Here is a 27,866-nt window from a genome sequence, read left to right on the forward strand (position 1 = left end):
TGGTTAGCATAATATTTCAATGATTTAATAGCTTTATAAATCATATAGAATTGATTTCAGATCAAAGTGGGACTTCTCTAAAAACAAAACACGAAATCACTACCAACTGACATTTATTTAAAGTGCTTCCTCTGTGCCAAACACTCCACTCAGGAGTTGCTGTGGGTTACCTCAGTCAATCCTCATTTTACAGATGGGGAAATCTGAGGCTTAGAGAAGTGAAGCACCATGCTCAAGGTCACAGTTCCAAAGCAATGGAGATGATGAGATTTGTACAGGGAGCCCGATGTCAGAGCCTGAGCTCTCAGCCATGTCTCTGTACTTCTCCATCCCTTTTACCACTTAGGTGACATACTGGTTCTTCCTCTGGCCATACCCTGGAGGTGAACATGACAATCCCAGATTCTTGCCAGAATCTTTCCCCTACTCCAGGCCATGGGGCCACTTGGTAGTTAAGACTACATTCTCACGTGAAACATTCAGCACTTCAGTAACCAAAAGCCTACCAGTGAAGACCACAGTGGACTCTCATCCCAGATTTTGATCTTTGGCAAGCAATCACAGCACACTGGAACGGTAGAACTGCAGTAAAGGTCTTACCAGATGTTTAAATCCCTTCTGTAACATTTCAACAAACAGTTGTTTGGACTCTATTTGAACAATTTTCATGACCTGTAATATCCCACTGTGCAATGTGGCCTCTCTATTTTTAGAGAACCCTAGTTAATAAAAAGTTCTTACTTGCAGAGAGTTAAAATCTATTATTCTGGAAATTCCCTGGAGGCAGTGGTTAGGACTCTGTGCTTCCACTGAAGGGGGCGTGGGTTCAATCCCTGGTCCAGGAACTAGGATCCTGCAAGCTGCCGGCTGGGACCAAAAAAAAATGTATTACTCTATAAGTTCCATCTGAAAATTTTTGATCTTTCTTAATCAACACAGATAGCTTTCCAAATGCTTGAAGGCAGCTGTCATATCACTTTTCCCTGGTATTGTGGTGAGGAGTTCATGTACTTTTGAAGGTAGCAACAGTCTCAAATATGGCAGAATGGATGAGCAGAGCTCAGATTTGTTATTGGGGAAGACACATGTAGAGCAAGGCTTCTTTGCAGTTAAGAGCACAGGTTTCATACTCAGATTAAATTCAGTCATTTCCTACTTGTGACCATTGACTAGTTCTGTGACCTTGAGAAAGTTGTTAAACCCAGTGGGGATGCTAGTACCTACCAGACAGTGGTGTTGTGAGGATTCAATCAGCTAAGGCTTTTAGGTGCTTGCCATGGCCACAGAGTAGATGCTCCGGAAATGAGATTAGTAAAGTGTATTGATGAAAGACACGAATTTTATTTTACACATAAAGTTATGAAAATGTCTCTTTATGGCAGTAATTCTCACCTAAAGATCATCCCATCCCATCCCAAAAGATTAATTTTAGGCTTATATAACAGACTACTTAGTCTCCTGAACAGACAACATTAGTCTACTGAAAAGCTGAGATATTTAGCATTTGAAACCCAAAGACCTAAATCAAAATGTGATTCTGCCCCTTATTCTGTGATCTTGAGTACATTGAGCCTTTGTTTCCTAACTTATAAAATGCACCAGCATAGTTAAAATGCCCAAATTCCGATGGAGCAATTAGAGGCAACAGATTAGAACACAGAGTAATGTGAAAGGATCTGAAAACACAGTTCTGAGTGAAAAATAAAAAGGTGGCCAGCAGGATAAGAAGTATAACAGTGCCATTTATGTAAAATCAAAACAACCATACACGATGAATAACACCCATGCTAACTACAGAAATCCAATGTATTGCAGTGCTAATCTATGAGGGGAAGAGAATGCAAGCTACTTGGGAGGTTAAAAAATCATCAAAAATAAAGACAAGGGAACCCTCTTGCACTGTTGGTGGGAATGTAAATTGATACAGCCACTAAGGAGAACAGTATGGAGGCTCCTTAAAAAACTACAAATAGAATTACCGTACGACCCAGCAATCCCACTACTGGGCATATACACTGAGAAAACCATAATTCAAAAAGAGTCATGTACCACAATGTTCATTGCAGCTCTATTTACAATAGCCAGGACCTGGAAGCAACCTAAGTGTCCATCAACAGATGAATGGATAAAGAAGATGTGGCACATATATACAATGGAATATTACTCAGCCATAAAAAGAAATGAAATTGAGTTATTTGTAGTGAGGTGGATGGACCTAGAGTCTGTCATACAGAGTGAAGTAAGTCAGAAAGAGAAAAACAAATACTGTATGCTAACACATATATATGGAATCTAAAAAAAAAAAATGGTCATGAAGAACCTAGGGGCAAGACGGGAATAAAGATACAGACCTACTAGAGAATGGGACTTGAGGATATGGGGAGGGGGAAGGGTAAGCTGGGACGAAGTGAGAGAGTGGCATGGACATATATACACTACCAAACGTAAAATAGATATCTAGTGGGAAGCAGCCGCATAGCACAGGGAGATCAGCTTGGTGCTTTGTGACCACCTAGAGGGGTGGGATAGGGAGGGAGGGAGGGAGGGAGACGCGAGAGGGAAGAGTTATGGGGACATATGTATATGTATAGCTGATTCACTTTGTTGTAAAGCAGAAACTAACACACCATTGTAAAGCAATTATACTCCAATAAAGATGTTAAAAAATAAATAAATAAAGACAAGAGGGGTCTCAAGAAATTTATAATAAGTAAATAGATTAATTAATTAATTAATTAATAACATGGGAAAAATGATGCTTCCCTACCTTCCTCAAAAGGTTATTCTGAGGATCTGATGAGATTATGCATAGGAACCCAAAAGTTAATTTACCATTTCCATTATCATCTCTGTACTGGACAAATGAACAGAGGTGGCAATTCCCCATGGATCTTCAGCAGGAAGTCATGAACAGGGCAGAGCCCAGTGAGATGGTGAGATGACATCAGGGCTCCTTATGAAGGAGGGGCAGGCTCTCCCTCACTTCTGGAGACACCACTTGTTGGCACAGCCAAAGGCAGCAGCAGTCTCTTCCCATGGATCCGCTGCATGTGGCCCCCTCAGGCCCTCGGAAGAAGAGACCCAGGCAGCTGGGCACCTCAATGGCCTCCCCTTCTTATGACATCAAGTTTGGAGATTTGGTCCTCTTCATTTTGGAGAAGAAAATGGGAACCACCCGCAGAACCTTCCTCATGGAGCTGGCTCGAAGGAAAGGATTCAGGGTTGAAAATGAGCTCAGGTAAGACATCACGGATTTCAGTTTGTGAATAAGCAGGGCTTCTTTGGAACCCGTGTTTTCCTCCACCTACAGAAGAGGTGACTCTCCCACTGGGAGAACAGGTATGAAATTAAACAACAAACTTGAGGCAATCAGTTAAGGGAAATAAGATGAGTGGGGATTTGATGCAATTATATTGAAACCAGTTGGCACCGAAAGATAACGTAATTTTTTTTTTTTTTTGGCCTTTCACTATTATGAGATGAGGTATCTAGGGATGATCAACAGAAACCTAGTTGGGAAGTTCAATGATGAAACCATTCGAGTTTGTTCTTGACCAAATTAAACTAAAGCACCACTGAGTTCAATCAAGAACTGTCAGCTGCTTGGAAGCAAAAAGAGTGGTTTGATTGCTTGGCCCTTGAGCTGTGCATCTGACTGTGCTGAGGTGGGTAGTGTCTGTGATGGTCTAGGATGAGTGACTAGCTGGCTCACCATAGGCACCCAAATGTGGCTTTGATCATGCTTTCCTAAGCAGCAGTCTGAGTGGGATTTGTAGAGAGAGGGATGCTGGACGCGTGGGGCACCTCAACTGGCTCACTAGCAAACCCACTCACATCCCAGCACTGGCCCTGCTCTTTTTCTAACGGTTACGTGAACTCTTCACTGGTTTCAAACAAAACAAAATCCAGACACAAATGGTATTAGAACCTTGGCATAAACAGTTCCAAACAGAATTGCCAGAGGGCTTGTAATGAATAAAGAATGATAATTAATGCAATTGGCTGGCTTTGATTGTCCAAGGAATAGTTTGACCGCATTTTTTTTTTCAGGAAAATCGATAAGAATTCTGTGTGAAAATACATTTTTACTTTGAAGATAGTCTTTGACGTTAAAAAATAAAACTGACAAGCATTTCCTGAGGAAGTGTCAGTTTCAGATTGCTAGAGAAACATATGTCAAAAGTCAATAATCAGATATGATAATTTTCACAATACCCATAATTCATATGAAGAGTCAATCTCATAGAAACATTTTATTTATTTATTTTTTACTGAAGTGCCCCATTTAGAAATTCCTGAGTTTCCCATGGTCTCCCTCACCCGATTTCTCTTTACATGGTCTCCTTCCCCCAACTCCTGCCTCTTTTTTCGTTTTTAACCCCTATCTCATTTGGGATATTAAGCTCAAAATCTCATTGAAACATCCCTTCCACAAAATCATAGATGTCATCCAATTGTTGAGTCTGCCTTATTTAACAGACTTACATAAAATATTGGAATCAGGAGGGGGAAAGACGACATAGGTAAGTGGCTAAAAACCGAAATTGAAAAAAAGGAAACTGAAAAAGTAGAAACTAGAAGCCTTAGCAAATATGGAACTGCTTTTTGCGGTAAAGAAATTTGGCAAGGGCCAGACAGGAAGGTGAGAGCCAGATGGTCAAGGCATCACTTACATAGAAAGCTCTCTGTTGAAATGTCCACACTTCCAGCAAGAGCTGACTAGTTTAGTTACAGGCACAGCTACGAATATGCACACGGTAGCTGAGGCAGGTACTAGGAGAGACGCTGGGAGGCAAGCTTCTTCTTTTGACAAGAGCCCAACAGGCAGCTTTGCTGCCAGGGACCGAGCCCAGCTGCTCAGGCGACAGAGGAAACTGGCGCACGGTGAGCCAACTGCTGCTGTGAGATGACGGTGGCAAGGTTCCCAGGCTGGCTGCTCAGAAGACACATTAAATACAAATGTGTTTTATGGCACAAAAATAAACCACAAGAAGTAAAAGTCCTAGCTCTCAAACGGAATTTCCATACATAGCTATATAGACTTTAACTGGAAAAGACGATGGAAATTATTGTAGGGGAAAATCTCTAGATAAGAAATCTAGAGACCTCAAATTCTGGCTCTGACCCTTCCCAGCCATGTGATGTGGGGCAAGACCCCCCTCTTCTCTCTGACCTTAGTTTCTTGATAAATGGTCTAGTCTATCTGATGTGAGACCACATGTGATGATGGATGTCAATATACTTGGATAAATTAAAACAGTTATACAAATGTAAAGTGTGGTTGTTTTCTTGTTACTTAGCTGAATTCATTGACCTTTACAGTAAATCCCTAAGGAGAGGGCTCTCTCTCCACACTCTGAACTAGATCAAATGACATAAATAAATAGAACAAAGAAAGGAAGGAAACCCATCAAATCGTCTATTTCGTAGGGAAAGGGGTAGTAGGGAGAGACTAGGTAGTAGGCGGAGGAGGTCGTAGGGAGACATTATGGCTGCTTTTATGCTCTGTGTTTTCCAAATGTTTTTACAATAAACGTATATTTTTAAAATGAAAATAAAGGAAGTTGTTTTTTAAAAGAAAGGATACTTCTCAATAAGAACAGCTAGATCTCTCCTTTTGATATATAGGATTCAGAGAAAGAGGAGCTAAAATTAAAAATGCTCTGAAAATAGACAGTAATCTCCATAGTTTCTAACACATTCTTTGGCTGCCAGGAGGATTAAATTTGAGGAAAAATCTGATTCCTACTTTACATGGACCTGAACACACAGCTTAGAAATGGTGTACCTGAATGCATAGAACTATCTGGAACTATTTAAATTTCTAGCATATGTGCACTGTATCTTTATATTTGGATTGGACTTCATTAATATTTATGTTATATTGCAAAAGACATGCTATTCCATGTGCCATAGGAAGCTGGTTCTTGAAATATAAATCAGGAGAGGTGTCAAGTCCTTTGAGGCATTTGTGCACATTCATTAAAAAGGTTTCTGAATTTTATTCCATGGCCAACATCCTAAATTTTAGAGCGGCTTCATAATATTCGAGCTACTCTAGCTGGGACAAGATAGAGAAGGATCAGAATCTAGTGTTTGTCATGTTCTTCTTTTATCCTTGATTCCAGTACTTTGAGCTATTTTAAAACTTTATCTGCATCAACCCTCCTCTATGAACATATTAGCTAAGCCTACCATCTATGTCTTGACCTAAATCATTGATGCTGAGGAAGAAAGGGCTGGGTAGGAAGGGTGGATCTCCATGGTTACATCGCCCAGCAGATTAACACTTGCTGAGTTCCACTGTTCAAGCTGTAGAAACCCATCAGAGGATACTTTTGCCCTTCCTGGACCTGCATAATTTGTCTACAAGGGTACCTTTGGAAGGCACTGATTTTACTGAAAGCAAGATATACCATCATGGCATCACATATAAAGTGTTCTGTTAGTACCCACTCTGCACGATATGTGTCAGGTTCTGGAGACAAAAAATAGTAGAAGACTTGAACCCTGCAAGCAAAGAGTTTAAAATCAGACAGGAGAGTCAGGAACTGCACCTTTGTTGTCACCTAGCATGAAAAGATAGCATAATGTATTTTCCAAGTATGTACTCGTCTTCCTCTTTTTTTAAAATTAGCATTTTCCTACCCAACACTTCGAGCCTTCTTGTGTCATTTTGGTTTCCATCCATTCACTACATAACTTTTGAAATGTGGCTTCTGCCTCACTCATTATCCCAAAACTATTGTCTTCAAAGAATTTCCTGGTAGTCAAATCCATGGTTTTTCACCTGAATATTGATAAAGACTCTTTCCTTGACTAAACTCTAGCGTGGCTTCTAGCAGCTTAAGGCCATGTCCCTAGGATTGTACCCCTGGCCCCGCCTTAAAATGCCTGCCTGAGAAAGTTCAAGATTACCAGAGAGTTTACTGTTTGTTCCAGCCAAAACCTGGCAATAGGCAGATAGACCCCTGAACCCCCTCTTAGAGCAGGTACTTTAGAAACCTTGCCAGTATAAACCCTTTCTCTGCCCCTTTGAGATGTAAATCTTCCAACCACCCAGAACTGTCTTCTCAAGGACCTGAGAGCAAACATCCAAGGAGATCATTCTCACCCCCAGTCTCTGCAGGAAGGTAAAGGCCTAACTTCAGTGGGCCCCTTGCTCTAACTTGCCCCACTGCCTCCTGTCACAAAGATTCCAGACGTTTTCTCCTCTGAATAAGCAGCAATTAGCAAATCCAGGTGGCCAGGTCACAAGGACCAGCCCCCTTAATGCCTCTCGGTGCCTTTCCCACACTCCAGCCTTTACAAGGTCTCCTGCCTTCTGTTCGCTCGAAGTTGAGTTCCATTCATGCTGGACCCTCTTCCCTATTGCAATAGTTATTACTGAATAAAATCTATTCTTACTGCTTTCAGTAGTATCCAGCTCTGTTTATCTTTGACAATGTCTGATCACTTCAAATTTGTGGTATCTCAAATAAAAATATTAAAAGTCATTGTTTGCCAAATAAACTGAACACCAGATGAAAGAGCTGTTACCTGCTCTAGAAAATACGATGTGGAACTGGTCCACCTCTAGGCCTCTTCTGGGTCCAATGTCAAAACACATCTTCATTGGTTTCTCTTTATGGGTTTTTCTCACTCTTTCTCCCCCAACCTTGAATGGCTCCTCCCTGCACCTCTCTGCATCTAAGACCTAAGGCCCCTGGAAGCCTTCCTAGAAGAATAAACTTCCTCCGTGGACACAGGTGTGACCCATGGCCTAGGGATGGGCCCCGGCTCTTCCACTTGGGTTTGTTCCTCATCTCACCCAGTTGCCCGTCCCTGACTCCACAAAGGCAAGGGCGTCACCTGGGCCATTGTGTAGACCTCATCTTCATACCCTTGACAATTTTCTTACCCAGAGTAGGCTTCAGGAAATATTTGCTCAAAGAACGATTTATCTGGTGAATATGAAGCCAACCAAAGGAACTTATGATTACCAAGAGTAATTTTTGTCACTAAATTTTTTTTTTCTACAACGCACCTGTATTACCTTTGTAATCAGCAAAGTAATGAAGACTTTATTTTTCTGAGTTCAAGAGTATGCAGTGTAAAAATTAGTCCTGCTCTGGTCCAAAGTGCTTTATATTTCAAAATTTGTGGACTTTAAAAATGAAAATGTTGGGCTTCCCTGGTGGCGCAGTGGTTGAGAGTCCGCCTGCTGATGCAGGGGACACGGGTTCGTGCCCCAGTCCGGGAAGATCCCACATGCCGTGGAGCGGCTGGGCCCGTGAGCCATGGCCGCTGGGCCTGCGCATCCAGAGCCTGTGCTCTGCGGCAGAAGAGGCCACAACAGTGAGAGGCCCGCGTACCTCAAAAAAAAAAAAAAAAAGAAAATGTTCACAGTCTCATTTACTGTGGGTCAAAAACTCAAGGCAAGACCCTCTCAGTCTTAAGTATATCAAGGACTGGAATAGAAACTTGGCTTTACTGGTGCTAGTAAGAATGTGCGATAAAACCAAATAAAACTACCTTGATTTTTCGGTGTCAGGGATTCTGAAACAGATCGGTTGCTAGGGAAATTTGCAAGAGGATATTTTTAAACTGTGAATGTCTCTGCTCAACTATAAATAACTATTTAAAGTTATTGTTTATAAAATAAGTCCTATGTCAGATGGAAAGAATTAAGAAATTAACAGATACAAACTACTATACATAAAATAGGTAAGCAACAAGGATTTACTGTATAGCACAGGGAATTATATTCAATATCTTGTAATAACCTATAATAGAATATAATCTGAAAAAAATATCTGAATCACTGCTGTACACCTGAAACTAACACAATACTGTAAATCAGCTATACTTTAATTTAAAAAAAAAAAAAAAAGAATACCCTCCCCAGGGAAAGAAAAGAGTTTTAAAGACAAAGAAAAAAGCAGGTGACCATCCATGAGGACAGCTTGGGGTGTCAGTCTGGCTCCTGGCAAAGAAGGATGGCTGCCTCTTTCCTCATGGAGAGTTTTTCTAATTGTATCAAGAGGCAGGACCAACTGGGAAAAGAAAGACAGAAAGATCAGGGATACTGGTATCTGAGAAAAAAAATCGGAACTGAGATTTGTGAGTTAATCTTTCAGTTTAGAGCTTTCTGGACATCCGAGGGCCACATTCATGATTCTTATAATATCTTTTACCATATGGATTATTATATACCTAATGTGTTTCTTTTAATTGCCCCTAAACGGAATCATTGCAATTTAGCCCTATCTTAAGGAATAATAATCATAAAAACCATGGGTCTGATATACATAATTTAAACATATAGATTTAATAAACATATAAACTTTTAAAATGTTCAGTTATGTACTCCTTAAAATTATCTCATGTGCCTGCAGAGAAATGAGTACCATGTGGGAAAACATTGCTGTAATTAAGCAGCAAGTCCAGCATGGGGATCAGATCTAAGCTGGGGCAGGTAAAGAGCGATCTTTCTCTATAGCTCCGTTCCACAAGGTGGAGTTCTTGGGCTGTGAGGTGGTTTTGAAATATGGTGGCCCCCACGGACTGACAGGGACTATTTTCCCTTTCCTTGCATTGGGGGTGGGGGTGGGGCTGGTGTACCCGATAGGGTACAGCAGAAGTGACACTATGTGGCTTTGGGGGCTAGGTCATAAAAGGCCCTGAGGCTTCTGCTGTTCCTTGGACCCCAGAGCCTCAGGTAAGAAGTTTGAGTTCCCCCTGAGAGAGGCCACTTAAAGGTGCTCAGGCTGATCGATGCTGCTGAGCCCAACCTCCCAGCCACCCTCGCCAAGGTGCCAGACACGCATGCTGTGTGGAACACCAGTACCTCCATCAGCTGTATATGCAACAGAAGGATGGCCCAGCTGAGCTGCCTAAATTCCTGACCCACAAAATTGCGAGACGTAACAAAACTGTTCCTTTTCAAAGCCATTATATTTGCGGATTGTTGGTTGTGCACCAACAAGATAACTAGAACTGACTATGTCAGAATCACCAAGGGAGTTGTCAAAATCCATATTTCTGGGCCCTAGGTGAGATTTACTGAATCTGAATCTCTGGTAATAAGGCTCATGCATCTGAATTTTAGTCCACCTTCCTGTGTGTCTCTAGTAGACACTAGAATTTTAGAAACTTTCCTTTAGAGCTATAGATTAATCAATTCATTCTACTAGTGGGCTCTCTATTGACCATTGCTATGAATCTGGCCATGAGCTGGGCGCCAGGCATGATTATAACCATGCAGATTATAATCAGGCAGATTATAACACTGTCCCTGCCCTTAGCGATGCCAAGCATCAAGTCAAGCACATTTCAGTTCAGCACCAGTTGAGGAACAGGACCCTGCATGGTTTTCCCTGTGGGAAGCTGAAGGACAAATCCGAGTTCAGGATTCCTGTAATTGGTTCACAGCCTCCCAAACCTACTCCAAGGCACTATTAATTGGTCATGGCTAAGAAACTGGATGCAGTTAAAGAATGGAATCCACTGATATTTCAGGAACAGCCATCTCAGCACTGCCTTGGGGTCTTTAGAAGAGATTGAAGATGGCTGCCTGAGGCTCGCTGAAGAAAGAAGAAAGCCCAGGTCTTTGGGGCCAGCCCCAAACAGCCATCTCAGCCCCAATCCCAGGTTGATTTGCCCTTGAAAATGACATGCATGTGTATTTATACCTTTAAGTGGAAAAGTGATGAAAGATGGTTCATGACAGAAAATGGGAAAATATAGAAAAATGCTTAAAACAAACAAAACCTCGCACAGGGGTCTAACCACAGTCTAGCAGAACGTTAAGAGATCGCTCGAGTCATGAACACCTGGGCTTCATGTAACCTCTGTAGGCTTGGTTTTCTCATTTGAAATTTTATTCCCCACCTCATAAGACTCTTGGGCAGATTGAGTAAGAATATATCCGTGTGTGTGTGTGTGTGTGTGTGTGTGTGTGTGTGTGTGTGTGAGTGTGTGCGTGTGTGTGTGCGTGCATGCGCGTAGTTTTTGTTATTCTTGCTGATTGTCTGGAATGTTTCTCTCTAGTCTTTTTCTCTCGTGTATACCAGTATTTAATTGTTTGTTGATTGTTTTACAGCACCCTTCCCCCACATCCCTAGGCATTCAGAATGTCTGTTAGAGGCAGGGCTGAGTCCAGAGATACCCTAGCTGAGAGATGGTGTGGAGGAACAGGGGGTGGTAAGTGTGGATGGTGAAGGACCTGAATTTGGAAGAGGAGCCCCGGGGGTTCCTCCTGAGCACATCTATCTCCCTCCGAAGTTTAGGCAAAACCCAGAGCTCAGGGAGCCTGACAGCCCCTCTGTGACTACTCCAACCTGGTGTGTAGCCATAGCAACTGTTCTTTCAGACTTTCTGGGACAGTCCTTATTGTAGCCCATATTATACTGGACATAAAACATCGAAACATGAATCCTATGTGGCAGCAGCAGGGAGAGAGTGTCTAACAGTGTTATGTAGGAAGTGTCAGTCCACCTCTATTTCTGCACTTCGGAGAGAATCTTCATCGTGATCATGATGGTGGTGGTGGTGGTGGTGATACTCATCCTGATGGTATTCCTTTTGAGAAAAGGAATAGCTCTCGCCAGAGCCATGGAATTAAGCACAAAGTCACAGAGGGACAGCTCAGTGTGGTCTAGCACACAGGTTTTATTCTATTTTATTTTTTTGGCTGTGCCACACAAGATCTTAGTTCCCCTACCAAGGATCGAACCAGCACCCCATGCAGTGGAAGCATGGGGTCTTAACCATTGGACCACCAGGGAAGTCCCCCAGTACACAGATTTTAGATTAAAACAGACCTCAGATCAAATTTCAGCTCCACCAATTATTAGCTGGGTGAATTTTCAATGTCTCTCAAAAGCTCTCTTTTCTTATTTTTAGATGGGGATAATCATACCTACCTCATAGTGTTATTGACAATTAAATGAGGTAGCGTATGAAATGTGCCTACCATGGTTCTGGTACATGGTAATATTCAAATATTATTAGTCTTTTCAATACTGGAGTCTTCAGGGCGGAGAGGAAACCACTGTATCAGCAAAGGGCTGCCACAACACAGCAGTAAGACACTGGCAGCAGAACACTCTAGAGGGGGTGACCCTTCTTGGTAATACTATCCGCTAAGGGCTCAGAACAGAAAGTGAACAAACGCTTTATTGTGGTGGTCTGGCGCCGAACCTGCAATATCTCTGAGATGTGACTGTAGTGTGGTGATGTCAAAGTTCCTAATGCTGACTTTCGAGCTCTTCCTTTGTGGGAACGAGTGACAAACAGTACTGAACTCTGAATAGCACAATGTGAATGTTTGATTTTTTGTTTTTGTATGTGCTTTATTGCTGTCGTTGTTGTTTTGTTTTGTTTGCTAGTTGCTTAATGAGCAGGGGTTGGAAGTCTAAATCAGAGTCTTCCTTCATATGATGTATAGCCTATATTCACAAATACGCTTATATGAATTCAGTAAGAGATGAACGTGGTCCTCATCCAATAGGGTGAGCTCACATATCCCCACTGGGGGATGGTGGTACAAGAGTGGATGGTGGGGGTCTAAATTTGGACACTGAGCCCCAGAGCGCCTCCTCAGCACACCCTGCTCCCTTTGAGGTTCAGACAAAACCCTATTTATAATAATAAGAATAACTAGTATAATAAATAATGTAATAGTAAAATTTCCCTTCAAAGGGCAGAAATATAGAAGGAATAATAATTACTATGTAGCCCTGTTAATTCTTTTGTTGTTCAAGTCTTGACATAAACAATCTTTCAAGAAGTTTACCATAAATAATCTTTGGAATTGTATGGATCTGGAATAGGGAAGCAGCTAGCCGTCTTCCCTCATCCCCTGTAAAAGGTTGTTTTACCCTGACTTATTTCTGCCTGGGCCTGCTGCACATCCTGCCATCCAGATGGTCTCAGCTCTGATCTCCAGCCCTCACCTCTCTCCCAGTGCCAGCCTCAGATCCCAACTGTCAGCCAGCTATTTTCATTTGGATCTCCAGCCATCCTTCCAATGCAGCATGCCTGAAATAAACTTCAATTCCACTCCCCCACCCCTTCCCCCAAACAGATGCAACTTCCTAAATCCCTATTTCTACCAAAAGTGATAATACTTGAGTGTGATAGATATGCTGGAGTCATATCTGAGTCTATTCTCCACACCATCTTTCATAGGCGATGCCAGCTGTCCATCATATGTCTTCTTTGCCTTCCTTTCTAGAGCTATAGGAACCAGAGTGGGGTTTAAGTCATCTTATATCTGGTCCAGTGATTCATCTTCCTAAGTAGCTCCCCACCTTTCCCCAACCCATGACTCCCCCTTCCAAATCATTGTGTGTAACAGATTAGTCTTTTAAAATAACATGACAACGCTATCCATGTCCTGCTCACAAAAGCCTTCAGTGGCTCCATAATCCCAGAAAACAAGATCTAACTTCTTCAGCCAGGCTTCCAAGACCCTCTGTAATGTGGTACTCAGCCACATCTACAGCTACTTCCCAACATGAATTCTTCACTCCAGTACAGGCCATTCTCCTTCCTTTCCTCTGAACCTTTTCTTCCAGGACGACCAAAAGTTCTGCCTACCAGGTACCTTATCCCTCACATCCACCCAGACAGGGCACAAATCCTGCTTTTCCACAAAGCCATCCACCTCTCCCAGCCCACACCAAATTCTTTTCCCTCTCTGTGTACCATCTGCAGATCCTGTCCATATCTTGTGTCTTATCATAACATACTGTTAACATAAGATACTGATGCCCAGAGACTTCTCTTTTCTTCTTCGGTACCCATCACCACCACAAGAAACCTAGGGCTGTGCATATAACAGTGAACCAAAAAATACCCAATGAATCCAAGAGTCAGTCAAGAAAAGGAGAAGGAGAAAGAAGAAGTCAAGCAAGAGAAGTGGGAAAAAGAAGAGAAAATTGATTTTTTTCTCTTAGATGCCTAAGTACACTATTTGCTCTTGTTATTTCCCAGATTCATAGACTACTTGAACTGAAGGAGCCTTAAAAATTATTAGTTCCAATGATATAATGCTGACTGTGGAGACTTCTTAAAAACTAGAAATAACATACTTGACCCAGAAAAGACAGTCAAAAATGATAAATATCATTTACCAGCTGTGTGACCTTCAGGATGTTCTTAACCTCTCTGTTCTTCAGTTTCCTCATTTTTGAAGTGTGACTAGTATGACATTTACTTGAGGAGCTATATGAGTATTAAATCAGATAATGTATGTAAAGTACTTGGACAGTGCTGAAACATTGTAAGTGCTCAGTACTTACTAGGGAAAAGATACAGGGTCTTACGTCACAGGGTTGTACTTTGAAAAACATGTAAAACAGGGGCTTCCCTGGTGGTGCAGTGGTTGAGAGTCCGCCTGCCGATGCAGGGGACACGGGTTCGTGCCCCGGTCCGGGAAGATCCCTACATGCCGCGGAGCGGCTGGGCCCGTGAGCCGTGGCCACTGACCCTGCGCGTCCGGAGCCTGTGCTCCGCAACGGGAGAGGCCACAACAGTGAGAGGCCCGTGTACCGCAAAAAAAACCCCACAAAACATGTAAAACAATATTTCTCAAAGGCTGGTCACCTCCTATTAATGGGTTGTGAGATCAATTTAGTGGGATGTTATAAGCATATCGACATCTACATCTATATTTTGGGTGATGATATAAAATGTGTTTCTAACTGTGGGTCACAAATAAGTTTGAAAGGCACTGGGTTAAAGCCTTCTATAAATAAAAACGAAGTGGCACATCAAAGCCACAAGCAGAGTGCAAGGTGCTAATTTAAGAACGGTTTTATCCTCCATCCTCTCTGGACCTTGGTTTTCCATTGACACCACAATCTTACTAATGTTTTCTTAATTTTTCTTGCATCTGATATGTAACATAGACCACTGTTGTTACACTAATTTAAGTAGAATTCCCTTGCATGGAGTTCTAGGTTCTCTGTGCCTATGGTCAGGTCTACTGTGCATCTTTCTCCATCAGATGGAATGCTCTGAAACGCCTCAGGGAAAGAGGAGAGCTTCTCATTTCAAAAGTCCCTTCAGCTGGTAACTTTGTCTTGCATTCTGCAGTGATTCTGTCACCCACATTGTGGCAGAAAACAACTCTGGTTCAGAGGTTCTTGACTGGCTTCAGGTACAGAACATAAGAGCCAGCTCACAGCTAGAACTCCTCGACGTCTCCTGGCTGATAGAAAGTATGGGAGCAGGAAAACCGGTGGAGATTACAGGAAAACACCAGCTTGTTGTAAGTGTCACGAATGTGATTTTCATTGCCTTTTGCTTGATGATTAAGAACATGGGCTGTAGAACCAACAGACCTGAGTTAAACCCCAGGTTCTCTGCTTACTCCCTGTGTGAACTTGGACAAGTCACTTAGCTTTTCTGAGCTTCAGTTTCTTCCACTACATTATGAGAACAATAGTGCCTGCCTATCTTGTAAGATGGTTATGAGGATTAGAATAACACACATGTAAAGTGCTTAAGACAGAGCCTGATTTATATATGCACTTAATAAATGGTAGCTATTTTTACAAACAAGTCTATACACAAATATTTCAAAATATTGAAGTCTTGATGTCTAGCAGTCAGAAAAGTAGAAGGTTCTTATTTTTTTTCTTACTGTGATCATTCATAAAGAAAAAAATAAAGTTAAGCTCTTAATTCCACACCCATCACCAACGGACCATAACTACATAAGTTCACAGAAAAGAAAAATGATATTTAATTGGTAGTTTTTTCATGTTATTTTTTCAGATTGCAAAAATAATACATGTTAATTGTAGCAAATTCAAATATTAGAGATGCATATAACATAAAATTTGAGCCTCCTATGATTTTATTCTCTTTACAGAGACAGTTGCCATCAAACTGCCTTTTTCTTCACACACATCTATTATTATCACCACTATTAATTGTTATTTAAAATGGATGCTGATGCATTTGTTTAGGTGAGAACAGACTATTCAGCTACTCCCAACCCGGGCTTCCAGAAGACTCCACCACTTGCTGTAAAAAAGATCTCTCAGTACGCGTGTCAGAGAAGAACCACTTTAAACAACTGGAACCACATATTCACGGTAATGGAGATTTACAACAACACCTAGAGCAAACGCAGGGCTTTCTGCTTCTTTCCATGAATCTCCAAATTAAGTTAGGAATATTCCTGAAAATCTAGGAATGTTTTTCACACCCTTACCCACTCCTCTAACCTGATCTCTGGTTCCTCTTTCTGTCAAGAATGGGTCTCCTTTTGTCATGGAAATAGACAAATATATTCGGAGCACATTCTTTAGAGACGGTAGGTTACTATTTATCAGGAGTTGTCATTAATGGACGCAACAGTTATCAAAGGCAAATATTCTGATAAAACAAATATGTACTGTAATTAGTCCATTACATAGTAAGAGCAAATTACATAGAAATAGCAATTGTGCATAAATAGCTTTGCTGGGAAGCCAGAGGATTGAGAGTCAGCAGACCTGGATTCAGCCTCTCTGATATTAACTAGCTGGGGCAAGTCAATTCCTCTCTCTGAGCCTCAGTTTCTTCATCTGCTCAAAAAGGAATTACCTATAGATCATCTCTAAATTCAGCCCTGAAATTCAATAATTATGTTTCAAATGACCCGAACAAGCCTATAACTGCTTGTCCTCCAGCCTAGAGTCAGTAGTCATATAGATAAAACATGCATTAGTATATCAAATACAAAACTTCTCCTTTCTAGTCTTCTAGCCCCACGTGTGCAAGGAGCACCAGGAAATTGCAGCTACTGGGCACACTGAGCATCATGCCGCACAGCTGCAGCTGTTTCCTCCTCTGCCAGAAATGCAAACGTGCCCTACCTTAAATAACCCCCTACCTTAAATAACCCTGCCTGTGGGTTTGCGCCACTTATGATTATACCCATTCATTCAACAAGCCTATGCTAAGTGCTGACTATATTTCACGTATGAGATAAGAGATGGGGCTTCCCAGTGATCAAGACAGAATCCTGGCCACAGGCTGGTGGGAAAGTCAGCAAAGAGGGAAGGATCATGCCAAGTAACAACTAGGAAGATGCAATGAGCACAGTATCATTTTATAGTTATATCACTCCTGAATATCTAATGGCAGAGAACTCAAAGTTTCCTTACAAAGCACTCTGTGGCCTGTCTTTTCAACTCAATTCCGCTCATCCACCAAGGGACGGGTGCAAAAGCACAGCACACCCAATCCTGATCTTTGAGGAAATAGTCACGAGGTGTTCTAATACTTGACAGAGAGCAAGAGGCGTTTGCAAGTGGCTGCTGGCTCGCGGGCTAGGGGCCAGGAAACAGACTGTGTTTTGCTCATCTGGTTTTATTCTTCAGGATGCCTTTGAGGTATTGGCTGAAAATTATGAGTTTAAAGAAAATGAATTCTCTTGTCTGGAATTTACGAGAGCAGCTTCTGTACTTAAATCTCTGCCATTCACAATCATCAGTATGAGGGACACAGAAGGAATTCCCTGCCTGGGGGACAGAGTGAAGTGTGTCATAGAGGTAAGGGTGAAAGGTGATTCGTCCCAACCCCTGATAGGTAGGGAGGGAGAGAGAGAGATGCAGTTAATGGATTTTCCTGTTAACTATATAGATGTGGTATTCGTGACTTATTTTCCTTTTTCTCTAATATAGATTATATAGATATATATATATATTATATAACATATATATTACATAGATACACATATATATATGTGTAATTCATACTCCAATATTTTCTCTCCTGGAGCTATGTGGGGTCAGCTAGTGGGAAAATAACTCTCCCGTATCATTAATCACAGTGAAAGACTCTAGTGACCTGAAAGCTCAATGGGAGAGGATGCTATGACTTCAAACACAGGCTGTGTGAAGAACCTCACTTCCACTCAGGGGACATTGCCCTCCAGAATGGTGGTGGGTGTGATGGGCCGTGGAGCTGATTCTGTATCTCTACCTGTATATTCTAAGAAGAGAGCCAGGGATGGGTAGTTATTTATTTAATGATGTTTAAGGATTCCCTGGCAAGGCAAATTGGTCATCCAAGAGTAAGTTTCAATATAGTCAAGCTCGAGGTAAATTATTCAAGGGAAATAATCCCAGCTCTATTTAGAGGATGTTGGGTGGCTCTGAGCTAGACATCATAAGGGCTTGAACCCGGATTAGCTTTTCAGTGGGTCCAAGATTAACCGGCTCAGATGAAAAGTCCTCTTGTTTCAGCTAGTTTATATTAATTGAAAAGAAAACTATCTCAAATATTTAGACACACCTTTTTCAGTGAATCTTTTGGTTTGGTGTTCTATAGATTTGGACCCTAATCATTCTGTACCTTCCTCCTTGAGGATTGTAAAGGGGTCCTTGGAAATATAATAACCTGAGATTTTTCAAGCAGGAAATGTCTTGTTTTCTCCAGATCAGCTAAGGAAATATCCTGTATACAACAGGTGTATTTCATGAAAAATTAAGCTACTAGATCTGGGGATTTGAAAATCTTAGACTGCAGTTAACATCACTAATGTAATATATTTTTCAACTGTTCGTGCAGGAAATTATTGAAGATGGAGAAAGTTCTGAAGTTAAAGCTGTGTTAAACGATGAACGATATCAGTCCTTCAAAGTACGTGATTTTTATATGTATTTATCAAAAATGGTTTTTCAGTTAATCCTATTACTTATTCTAAGTGGTTGTATTAGTCAGCTTGGGGTACCATAACAAAATGTCGCAGACCGAGTGACTTAAACAACAAATATTTATTTTCTCACAGTTAGAGCCTGGAAATCTGAGATTGGGGTGCCAGCATGGTTGGGCTCTGGTTAGGACTCTCTTCTTGGTTTGCAGACGGCCTCCTTCTCAATGTGTCCTCGCGTGACACAGAGAGAGAGCAAACTCTCTGGTGTCTCTTCTTATAAAGGCACTAATCCTATCGTGAGGACCCACCTCATGACCTCATCTAAACCTAATTATCTCCCAAAAGCCCCATCTCCAGATACCATCACACTGGAGGTTAAGATTTCAACATATGAATTTGGGAGGAGGGGGCACAATTCAGTCCATAGCAGTGGTCTAGGAAGGAGATGCCTAAATAAATATGGGTGCTCGAGCTTATTGCCATGCTATGGTGAGATACAAATGACCTTACCTCCCAAGAGTCTGTCACTCCTGGGTACACTAAGACTGTGAGACAAAACAAACCTACCTACTCTTAAAGAACAAACCTGTTCTTTAAGAAACCTGCTCCTCACTGAATCCTTGTCTACTTTGAAGCAGGGTTTGTTACCTCCCAGTGTTCCCTACTTTGGAGTTGCAGGGGACAGAGACTTCCACCTACCAATCCCTTGGGTTCAGAAGTGATGCTCAGGCTAAACTGTGGTCGAGGGCAGAAGGCCAGGCTTAGAGGGCGGAAAGACTGGGTTGAGTCTGGGCTCTGACACTTACCAGTTGTGTGATGGTGGAGAATTTATGCAACCTACACGTGCATCCCTCTTTAAATTGTGAGGGTGAATATGCATCAGTGTGTGTAAGACACTCTTGGCAAAGGGCTGGGTACAGATCCCTGTTGTCACGCATTGACAGTGCAGGCAATCCTTATTGGATATCTGGAAGCCCTCGGCAGTGCCAGATGCTGGCTCCTCCCTTCTGCTTCATTTAGTAATAACATATGTCAGGAAGGGACCCTCCTGAAATAGAAATGCCTCTGAAAAATTACCATTGCCCACCTGCTTGTCATATTCAGGAGGAACTAGGTCAGAGATTTGTTTACACCTTTTCTTAATCGCTTGACCTTGAAAAGTATCATTTCATTGACATAATGTTTGTTTTAGAAACTAAAGGCATGCCTTTCCCTTTGTTTCAGCTCTTTACTTCTGTATTTGGAGTGGGATTGAAGACATCTGAGAAATGGTTCAGGATGGGGTTCAGATCTCTGAGTAAAATAAGGTCGGACAAAACCTTGAAATTCACAAGAATGCAGAAAGCAGGTGAATTGTCTCTCCTAAAAAAATCTCATGTTTTTGCCACATGGGCTGGTCAGGCTGTGGTAGGGATCTGTCTGCTGTACTTCATACGTCAACTCCAGTCTTGGTGAGCTGGTCTCTTGTTTGGCCTCTTTTCATGCTATGGCTAAAAGCCCAAGCTTTTGGAATCAGACAGACCTGGATCCAAATCCTGGCTCTGGCACTCTCCAGTCGTGTCATCTTGAGAAAGTTAGTTAAAATCTTTGAGCCTTAGTTACCTCATCTATAAAAGGGAGGTAACATCAGTACGTAAGTGGGGAACAGATCAGATCTTGCAGGCAAAGCGCTTAGCCTGGCACAGAGCAAATATACCCTGCATGAGGGCTGTTGTCATTCCTTTATCCCGCTGTCAAACCTGGTTGCACCACTGATCTAGTTCTTACTGAACTGACCCTTCCAGATATTTGGGTCCTGGCTGGGTAAGAGGTATGGGGGAGGAATCCAAGACAGAACCTTGACCTGGAGGGTTGGGGAGTAAAGAATATTTGAACGAACTAGAGCTGTTGCTTGGTACAAATACGGATCTGCTTTAGAAACTGTAAGACACCAGGACATAGAAGGGAAATGGTGGAAATCTAGACAGGGGTTTATCTACCCAACCAGGACTCCTTAACCCAGAAGAGTGTAGAGACAGGCATCTGAAAGCCTGGCAGGGCCTCACGGAGGTTGAAGATGGCTTGATCACTTCTATTTATGAAGGGTCCTGGTATATTTTTTTCAATCAAGGAATGTCAAAAAACAGGGTCAAAAATTGTATGATTTAAATGTTTATTTTTAATATGCAATAGAAATACAATATAACTGGGATTTGAAAGGAAGTCACAGCCACAGTTCTGAGCACTATGCCTTCTGAGTTACAAAGAATGAGGACGCCATCAACATTTTTAATCATATGAAAGTAAGGGAATCTTCTACAAGAGGAGACCAGAAAGAAAAGAAAAGAGAAAACAGCTATTTTCTGTTTAAGTGATGAAAAGAAACAAGCAAGAGGAGAGGAAGAAATCAATTCTTGGTGGTTCACATCAACACTACCATAGAATTCCCCAACTTCATTAAGTTGCTAGCCTCCGAAAAATTGCTAATAAGGTTTATAAGATGCCACATAGGAACTAAAAGAGCCTAAGGAAAAAAAAGACCCATATTCATATTCTGGGCTTCTGAAAGTGCACACTTAATAAGCGTGATGTACACCAGCTCTAGAGTTGCCATAGAAATATATACATAAGTATTAAAATATACGTAAGTATTAAACATGGCTCAGAATGACAGTAAGGGCTGTCAACACATAGAGAGAAAATGGGAGGCAATGCCGTATTTCCCTTAGATGAAAACCTTTATCAACTGACACCGAATGCTCTTGGGATCCAAGTAGCCCCCAATTCCCCAGCTTTGTAAACTGGATTTTTCTCTTCCTATTTGGGCTCTTCCAGACAGATGAATGAAGCAGCTATTATTCTCTCAATCCATCAGTGATGGCCATCTGACTATCTAATGCTTTTGTTTTATGTAGAACTCGAGGAATGCCTTCCTATCATACTTATAGCTGAAAAACCCAGGCTTTATGTGTCCCTTGTAGCAGCGCTACAATGAATGGACTTGTCAATGGGAATAGTTTAGCATTTTGCCAAGGGTAAGCTAACTGAACATGTTGAAAGTACGATCCAGGGGTGAAACCCTGATTCAGTTTTACTTATAATCATACTTGGTTTTAATTCCCTGAGGCTTGAGGATTCACATGCCACATTGGTTTCTGAAATATAACAGCACACATGTAACACTGTACAGGCTAATAAGTTTCTTGTAATAAGTTCACCTCCCTACCATACCCAAAAGGAAAGCCAATTAAGTTGCTTTCATGGGTGTCAACAAATTATTAAACTATCTCCATGTTCGTTCCTGATACCTGCATATGCCCTTAAAGAAATTGCTGTTAATCATGACTTTTGGTTTAGGTACATCCTGAATAATCACAGGAGTTTTATGGTTACCAAATGAGTTGTACTGTGAATATCAGCCATGATGAAATTTTTGTATCAAAAAAGAGCCAAATGGAGCATTGTTGTTCATTTTTTTCACATTTATACATTATTTGTTTAATTTTATTAAATTGATTTTTTAAAATATGGTAAGAACACAACATGAGATCTACCCTCTTGGCAATTTTTCTTCCATTGGTATCATAATTTATTTACCCATTTCCTGTTGATGGACATTAGAATTATTTCCAGCTTTTGGCTATGAACATTCTTGTACCTGGGGATATATGTTCTCGTTTCTCTTGTGCATACACCTAGGAGGGAAATTGCTGGGTCAGAGGCTGAATAGGTATTGATTTAGCTCTAGCAGACACCCCACCAGCACTGTGTCAGATACATAAAATGCAAATATCTTCTCCCAGTTGGTAGCGTGTGTCTTCATTGCTTGACAATGTCCTTCGATGAATATATGTTCTTATATTCAATGAAATCCAAATTATCAATCTTTTCATTATAGTTAGTGCCCCTGCGCCCCTGCTCTGTTTCAGAGATATTTGCTTACCCTCAACACCATAAAGATATTTTCCTGTTTACCTTCAGAAGCCTGATTCTTTTTAACTTTTGCATTGAAGTCTATGATCCACATCACATTTACTAATGAATTTTTGAGTGTGCAATAGAGTACTGTTAATGGAGTATTGTGTGGCAGGCACAATGATGCACAGCAGATCTCTGCTGAAACTTTGTACCCGTTGCACAGCAACCCCCTGAAAGCATTGTTTTTTAAATCAAATGCTCCACACACAAAAATGGCCATATTGCAATAAAAATGTGGCTTTATTCTATTTATTATTTTTTTAGCATCTTTATTGGAGTATAATTGCTTTACAATGGTGTGTTAGTTTCTGGTTTACAACAAAGTGAATCAGCCATACATATACATATATCCTCATATCCCCTCCCTCTTGCGTCTCCCTCCCAGCCTCCCTATCCCACCCCTCCAGGTGGTCACAAAGCACCTAGCTGATCTCTCTGTGCTTGTGACTTTATTTTTAAAAAAGAGAGAGAGAGTTTTAGGATTGATATAAAAAACAATAGTGTTCCACAAGCTGTGTGGTTTGGTATTGGGCACAGTTTATAGATGTATTAGTGTGAACGTTATCTTCTCTTGGTCCTGCCAATATGATTCTGCAACTGTCCTTATTTAGAGATAACATGGGAAGTTTGAACTGGAGAATTTTGTGACCGTGATGTTCTAGCCAAATGGCTTCCTGCCTCCTCCCTCCCGTGATCCTGGAGGTGAGAAGGACCAACATGGTGGCTCCACATCTTTCCAGAGAGCAGTGATGGGTGAAACTGCTAGGAGGTAGACTTAAGCTCATGAAAATAAAGAACTTTTGATGCTCCCCCCCATTTTGTTTTTGGTGAGAACAAGTAGGATCTACTTTCTTAGCAAATTTCAAGTATACCACAGAGTATTGTTAACTATAGTCACCATGCTGTACACTAGATTTCCAGAACTTATTCATCCCGCGTATCTGAAACTTTGTGCCCTTTGACAAACATCTCTCCACTGCCCCAACCCTCCAGCCCCCAGTAACTGCTATTCTACTCTCTGCTTCTAAGAGAGTTTTTTAGATTCCACATGTAAGTGACATCATGCAATACCTGTCTTTCTGTGTCTGATTTATTTCACTTAGCATAATGCCCCCAGTTCATCCACATTGTTGTGAATGACAAGACTGCCTTCTTTTTTTAAGACTGAATAATATTCCATTGTATGCTAATTAGCTCGATTGTGGTAACCATTTCCCAACGTGTACATATATCAAAACCTTGTGTTGTGCACCTTAAATTTATACAATTTTTGTCAATTATACCTCAATAAAGCTGGGAAAAAAAGAGAAAGAACTGCCCTCAAAAGACCTTACAACTAGGAAATGGGCAGCTTCTGGAGGTATCAAAGCCTCCCATTATTAGAAAGATTCAGGCAGAGTTGGAATGCCTCCCTCTTGTGGATCCTAGGGAAGAGAGCAGTGCCTTGTATGGAAGGATAACTAGATGGCCCTCAGGCTCTATGGATCTCTCCTGCACCCTGCTCCCCTCCCCTCCTCCGCTTCATCCCAATTCTTGGAGATAAAGCTTCCATCTCCTTTACTCCTCTGCGCCACGCCTCCCTCTGTGGGTCTGTGGGGTTAACCAAGTCCTTAGAACAACTCTTCGTCATGACCACTCTGTCTGAGCTTTCGTTTATTCGTGATGGTCAGACAAAGAAGCAATAAGCCAGATCACCAGAGACATTTTCTGACTCTCCTCAGAGACAAATCTACCCTCTTCCTATTCTTCTTTTTTTTTTAAAATAAATTTACTTATTTATTTATTTTTGGCTGCGTTGGGTCTTTGTTGCTGCACACAGGCTTTTCTCTAGTTGTGGCGAGTTGGGGCTACTCTTCGTTGCATTGCACGGGCTTCTCATTGCGGTGGCTTCTCTTGTTGCGGAGCACGGGCTCTAGGCACGCGGGCTTCAGTAGTTGTGGCACGTGGGCTCAGTAGTTGTGTCTCGCGGGTTCTAGAGCGCAGGTTCAGTAGTTGTGGCACTCGGGCTTAGTTGCTTCGCAGCATGTGGGATCTTCCAGGACCAGGGCTCAAACCCGTGTCCCTGCATTGGCAGGTAGATTCTTAACCACTGCGCCACCAGGGAAGCCCCCCGCCTTCCTATTCTTGACTTCAATTCTATAATTCATCTATAACCGTGCAACCCCAAATCTTCCCACCCCTAATCTTTATGCATTAGCTTTTTAAAATGATAGGGCACAGCTTATTGATCAGGAGGGCTGGTTCTTCAATAGGAAGTCAGATTTGAACAGCTTGGTTCTAGGATATGAAATATTGCCTCTTCCTTAGTCAGGAAACTGTAAGTCTCTCAGTCAGAAAGCAAAGAGCCATTGTTAACATGAAAAATTCACAACCAAGAGAACGCAGATCACTCGGTCTCTGTGGAACAGTTTGGCGTTGATGTCTGTGGCCACGTTAGCTCTATGTGGGGACGAATCCCCTCTCACTGAGGGCTGGTCATTTCACACGAGACATGTTCCTTTCTCCATTGACTTGTCCAATGGCCTCTCAGGATTCCTCTATTATGAAGACCTTGTCAGCTGTGTGACCAGGGCCGAAGCAGAGGCAGTCGGTGTGCTGGTTAAAGAGGCCGTCTGGGCATTTATGCCTGATGCCTTCGTCACCATGACGGGAGGATTCCGGAGGTAAATAATGATGACGGCTGCTTTTACCTCCCCTGCTCTAACACCTTCAGTGGCTCCCCATGCTCAGGAGTTTTGGCACAAAATGCCTTCGGGGGTCTGGCGCCAGCTTCTCTCTGCAGTCTCAACTCCTGCACCTCATGTTTCACTCCAGCAACCCCAAGTGGCTTGTCATTCTCAGCACACATGGAGCTCTTTCTCGCCTCTGTGACTTTGCTCTGTCCCACCTTTCTGCTTGGGCTTGTTTCCCTCAACTCATCAGCTGGCTCACTTCTCCTCATCCTTTAAGCTTCAATTCAGGTGCCACCTCCCCCAGAAAGCCTTCCTTGACTCCCTCCTCCCCATGCTGGGCGAGGCACCCCTCCTCGGTTCTCCCTGGACAGCTGTCAAGTAATTGTTTGTATTGTTTGTATGCGTGTTTCCCCACTAAGGTTCGGGAGCTTAGTGCTCAGTGAGAGCCAGTGCATGGTGCCTGGCACACAGTAGGCACTCGAGAAATATTGGTTGTGTCAATGAGTGAATAAATAAACTCTTCACAGAGATGTGTGCAATTTTTGGATATTGAAGCCCGTTTCAGAAAGAGACTCCTTCCCTCCCACACCCTTCTCCATCTCTCCCCGTGGTCCTCTTACATGGTGGCTGTTGGCTGTGGAGGTGATGGAGAAAGTGGGAAGACAAGATCAAATCCAAGAAAATGCCCTTAGTCTATGTCATAATTGCAAGAACCCTATCTCATGTTACGTGAATATAATTCTTGGTTTGCTTGTTGTCCAGCTTGTCTCTGGTGTGTGGGAGTGTGTGCACGTGTGGGTGTGGAGAAGAAATAATCTTTGCCATTTTTACCCACATGTACATAATCATATACGTACCGTATGTGATTTTTTAATTTTTCTGTGTCATAAATTTATTTTGCAAGGAGGAGAGTTGTGTAACCAAGGATCTTTTGTTTAAAAGATACATCACGAGCATTTTGTGTTGCAAACCTTAAGCATGGGGCATAGAAACACAGGTGGCTTTTTTAAATTGAGAGCTAAAAATCTAATTCATCTCAATTTTATACAATTTTTAAAATCAGGCGTAAGAAGACTGGGCATGATGTAGATTTTTTAATTACCAGCCCAGGATCAACAGAGGATGAAGAGCAACAACTTTTGCCGAAAGTGATAAACTTATGGGAAAGAAAGGTAAGAAGAAAGATCATAAGTGGATGTTTGGACACTCAAGAATTGCATTAATACCGTTGAATTTGGCACACTATTGACCTTGTAAATGTGTAATGATCATCTAACTGAGTCTCAGTGGTTTGCAACAGCTTACACAGTGCCAGTGACATGCAGTGAGACTTACCTGCTTTGGGTCCTAGAGTCCGGGTTGTGAGCTTGTGTATACGCACTCGTCCTATTACCAAAGGGGCCGAGGGCGGCTTGTCTCTGTGCTGGATGTGCGGAGGCATCAGAGCCCTAAACAAAATGAACAGCGTGTGCTGAGAAGACCTGGGAGGTGTGAACCAGGGTAGAGCAAGCTTAGGGGTGGGGCTAATACTAGGATAAAATCAGCCCAAGAGGTGTTGGGGCTGCCTTGAACTCTATGCTGGTCAATAACCACCTTGACTTTGTGCTGAGATGGGAAGAAGTGAGCTAATGAGGGCAAGCTGGGCCCAGCAGGGGTCATGGCTCAGGAGCCCCCACCCACTGAGATCAGATTTGCTCCGGGCCGCATATTGCCCAGTGGAGGGAACTAAGGATGACCCTGTGGCCAGAGCCCCCTGCAGGGCCCTGACTCCTGCGCAACCCCAGTGAGAGTGCTGAGGAGACAGAGGGCCCTTCCCTAGGAACCCGTAGGCCTGGATGGCTTGAGGAGGCTGGGGCTGGTGTTTTTCCAGCACAGCTTCATTTTTCCTGAGTGATTTAGCATCTTCCGGGTGTGGACAAATCTCCCTGACACACAGGAGAAAGAAGACCTCAGATACAGTTAGTCTAAGAAACACACGACTCTGGTGCCAGGAGTACTAGAATTGAAGACCCAACTTTGGAACCAGATCCAAATTCACCCACGAGGCCCCTCTCTCTCTCAGGAGCGGGGATCCAGACAGCCAGGAGCTCTGAGCGTGAGCATCATAGGCTGAGCCAGGGGAATGCAGGACGAGAAAGAGTCAGCCGAACCTAGGCTGGCCCTACTTCTCCACTCGAGCAGGAAAGCTGAAAGATTCTCATGGACAGACAGCACCCTGAGGGGCTCTGCCAGCCACGGCCTGGGTGGAGACAGGGCTGCCTGGACCCCCATCAGGGGCTCTGGCAAGGGTGGACCTATTTGACCTTGGTATACAGTCACCACCCTCCCCACGCTCTGAGACTGTCCCAGCACGACATGGGATGGGGTTGGGAGATGGGGACAAGAAGCCTCATTTTCGTTGGTCTGTCTTCGGCCGCCAGGCAGCCATACTGCTGGTCCCCAAGCAAAGAGATGGGCAGACACTGGTGGATGCAGAGGTTAAGCACGTGGGTTTTAGATTTAGGATTTTAAAAGCACAACCCTGCCATGTACTGGCTGTAGGAGCTGAGACTCTCTCCTAGCTTCTCTTTCCTCATCTGTGAAACAGGGATAGCAAG

The 27,866-nt window shown here is 42.5% G+C and overlaps 1 protein-coding gene across 1 annotated transcript in view; it reads left to right on the forward strand.

Moving 5' to 3' along the window:
• The first annotated feature begins 2,550 nt into the window (after positions 1-2,550).
• DNTT (DNA nucleotidylexotransferase) overlaps positions 2,551-27,866 on the forward strand; it is a 36,873-nt gene continuing 11,557 nt past the window's right edge. Inside the window, exons 1-8 of the mRNA XM_022569537.3 lie at positions 2,551-3,238; positions 15,085-15,259; positions 15,963-16,091; positions 17,364-17,534; positions 18,556-18,627; positions 19,865-19,988; positions 25,128-25,260; positions 26,333-26,441. Of these exons, the coding sequence (XP_022425245.2) occupies positions 3,036-3,238; positions 15,085-15,259; positions 15,963-16,091; positions 17,364-17,534; positions 18,556-18,627; positions 19,865-19,988; positions 25,128-25,260; positions 26,333-26,441 (1,116 nt within the window). The 5' untranslated portion in view covers positions 2,551-3,035. The remainder of the gene's footprint in view (positions 3,239-15,084; positions 15,260-15,962; positions 16,092-17,363; positions 17,535-18,555; positions 18,628-19,864; positions 19,989-25,127; positions 25,261-26,332; positions 26,442-27,866) is intronic.

Source organism: Delphinapterus leucas, chromosome 16 (genome assembly GCF_059928025.1).
Source record: "Delphinapterus leucas isolate spDelLeu-1000000601 "Yukka" chromosome 16, BTC_Dleu_Yukka2, whole genome shotgun sequence".
Classification (NCBI taxonomy): Eukaryota; Metazoa; Chordata; class Mammalia; order Artiodactyla; family Monodontidae; genus Delphinapterus; species Delphinapterus leucas.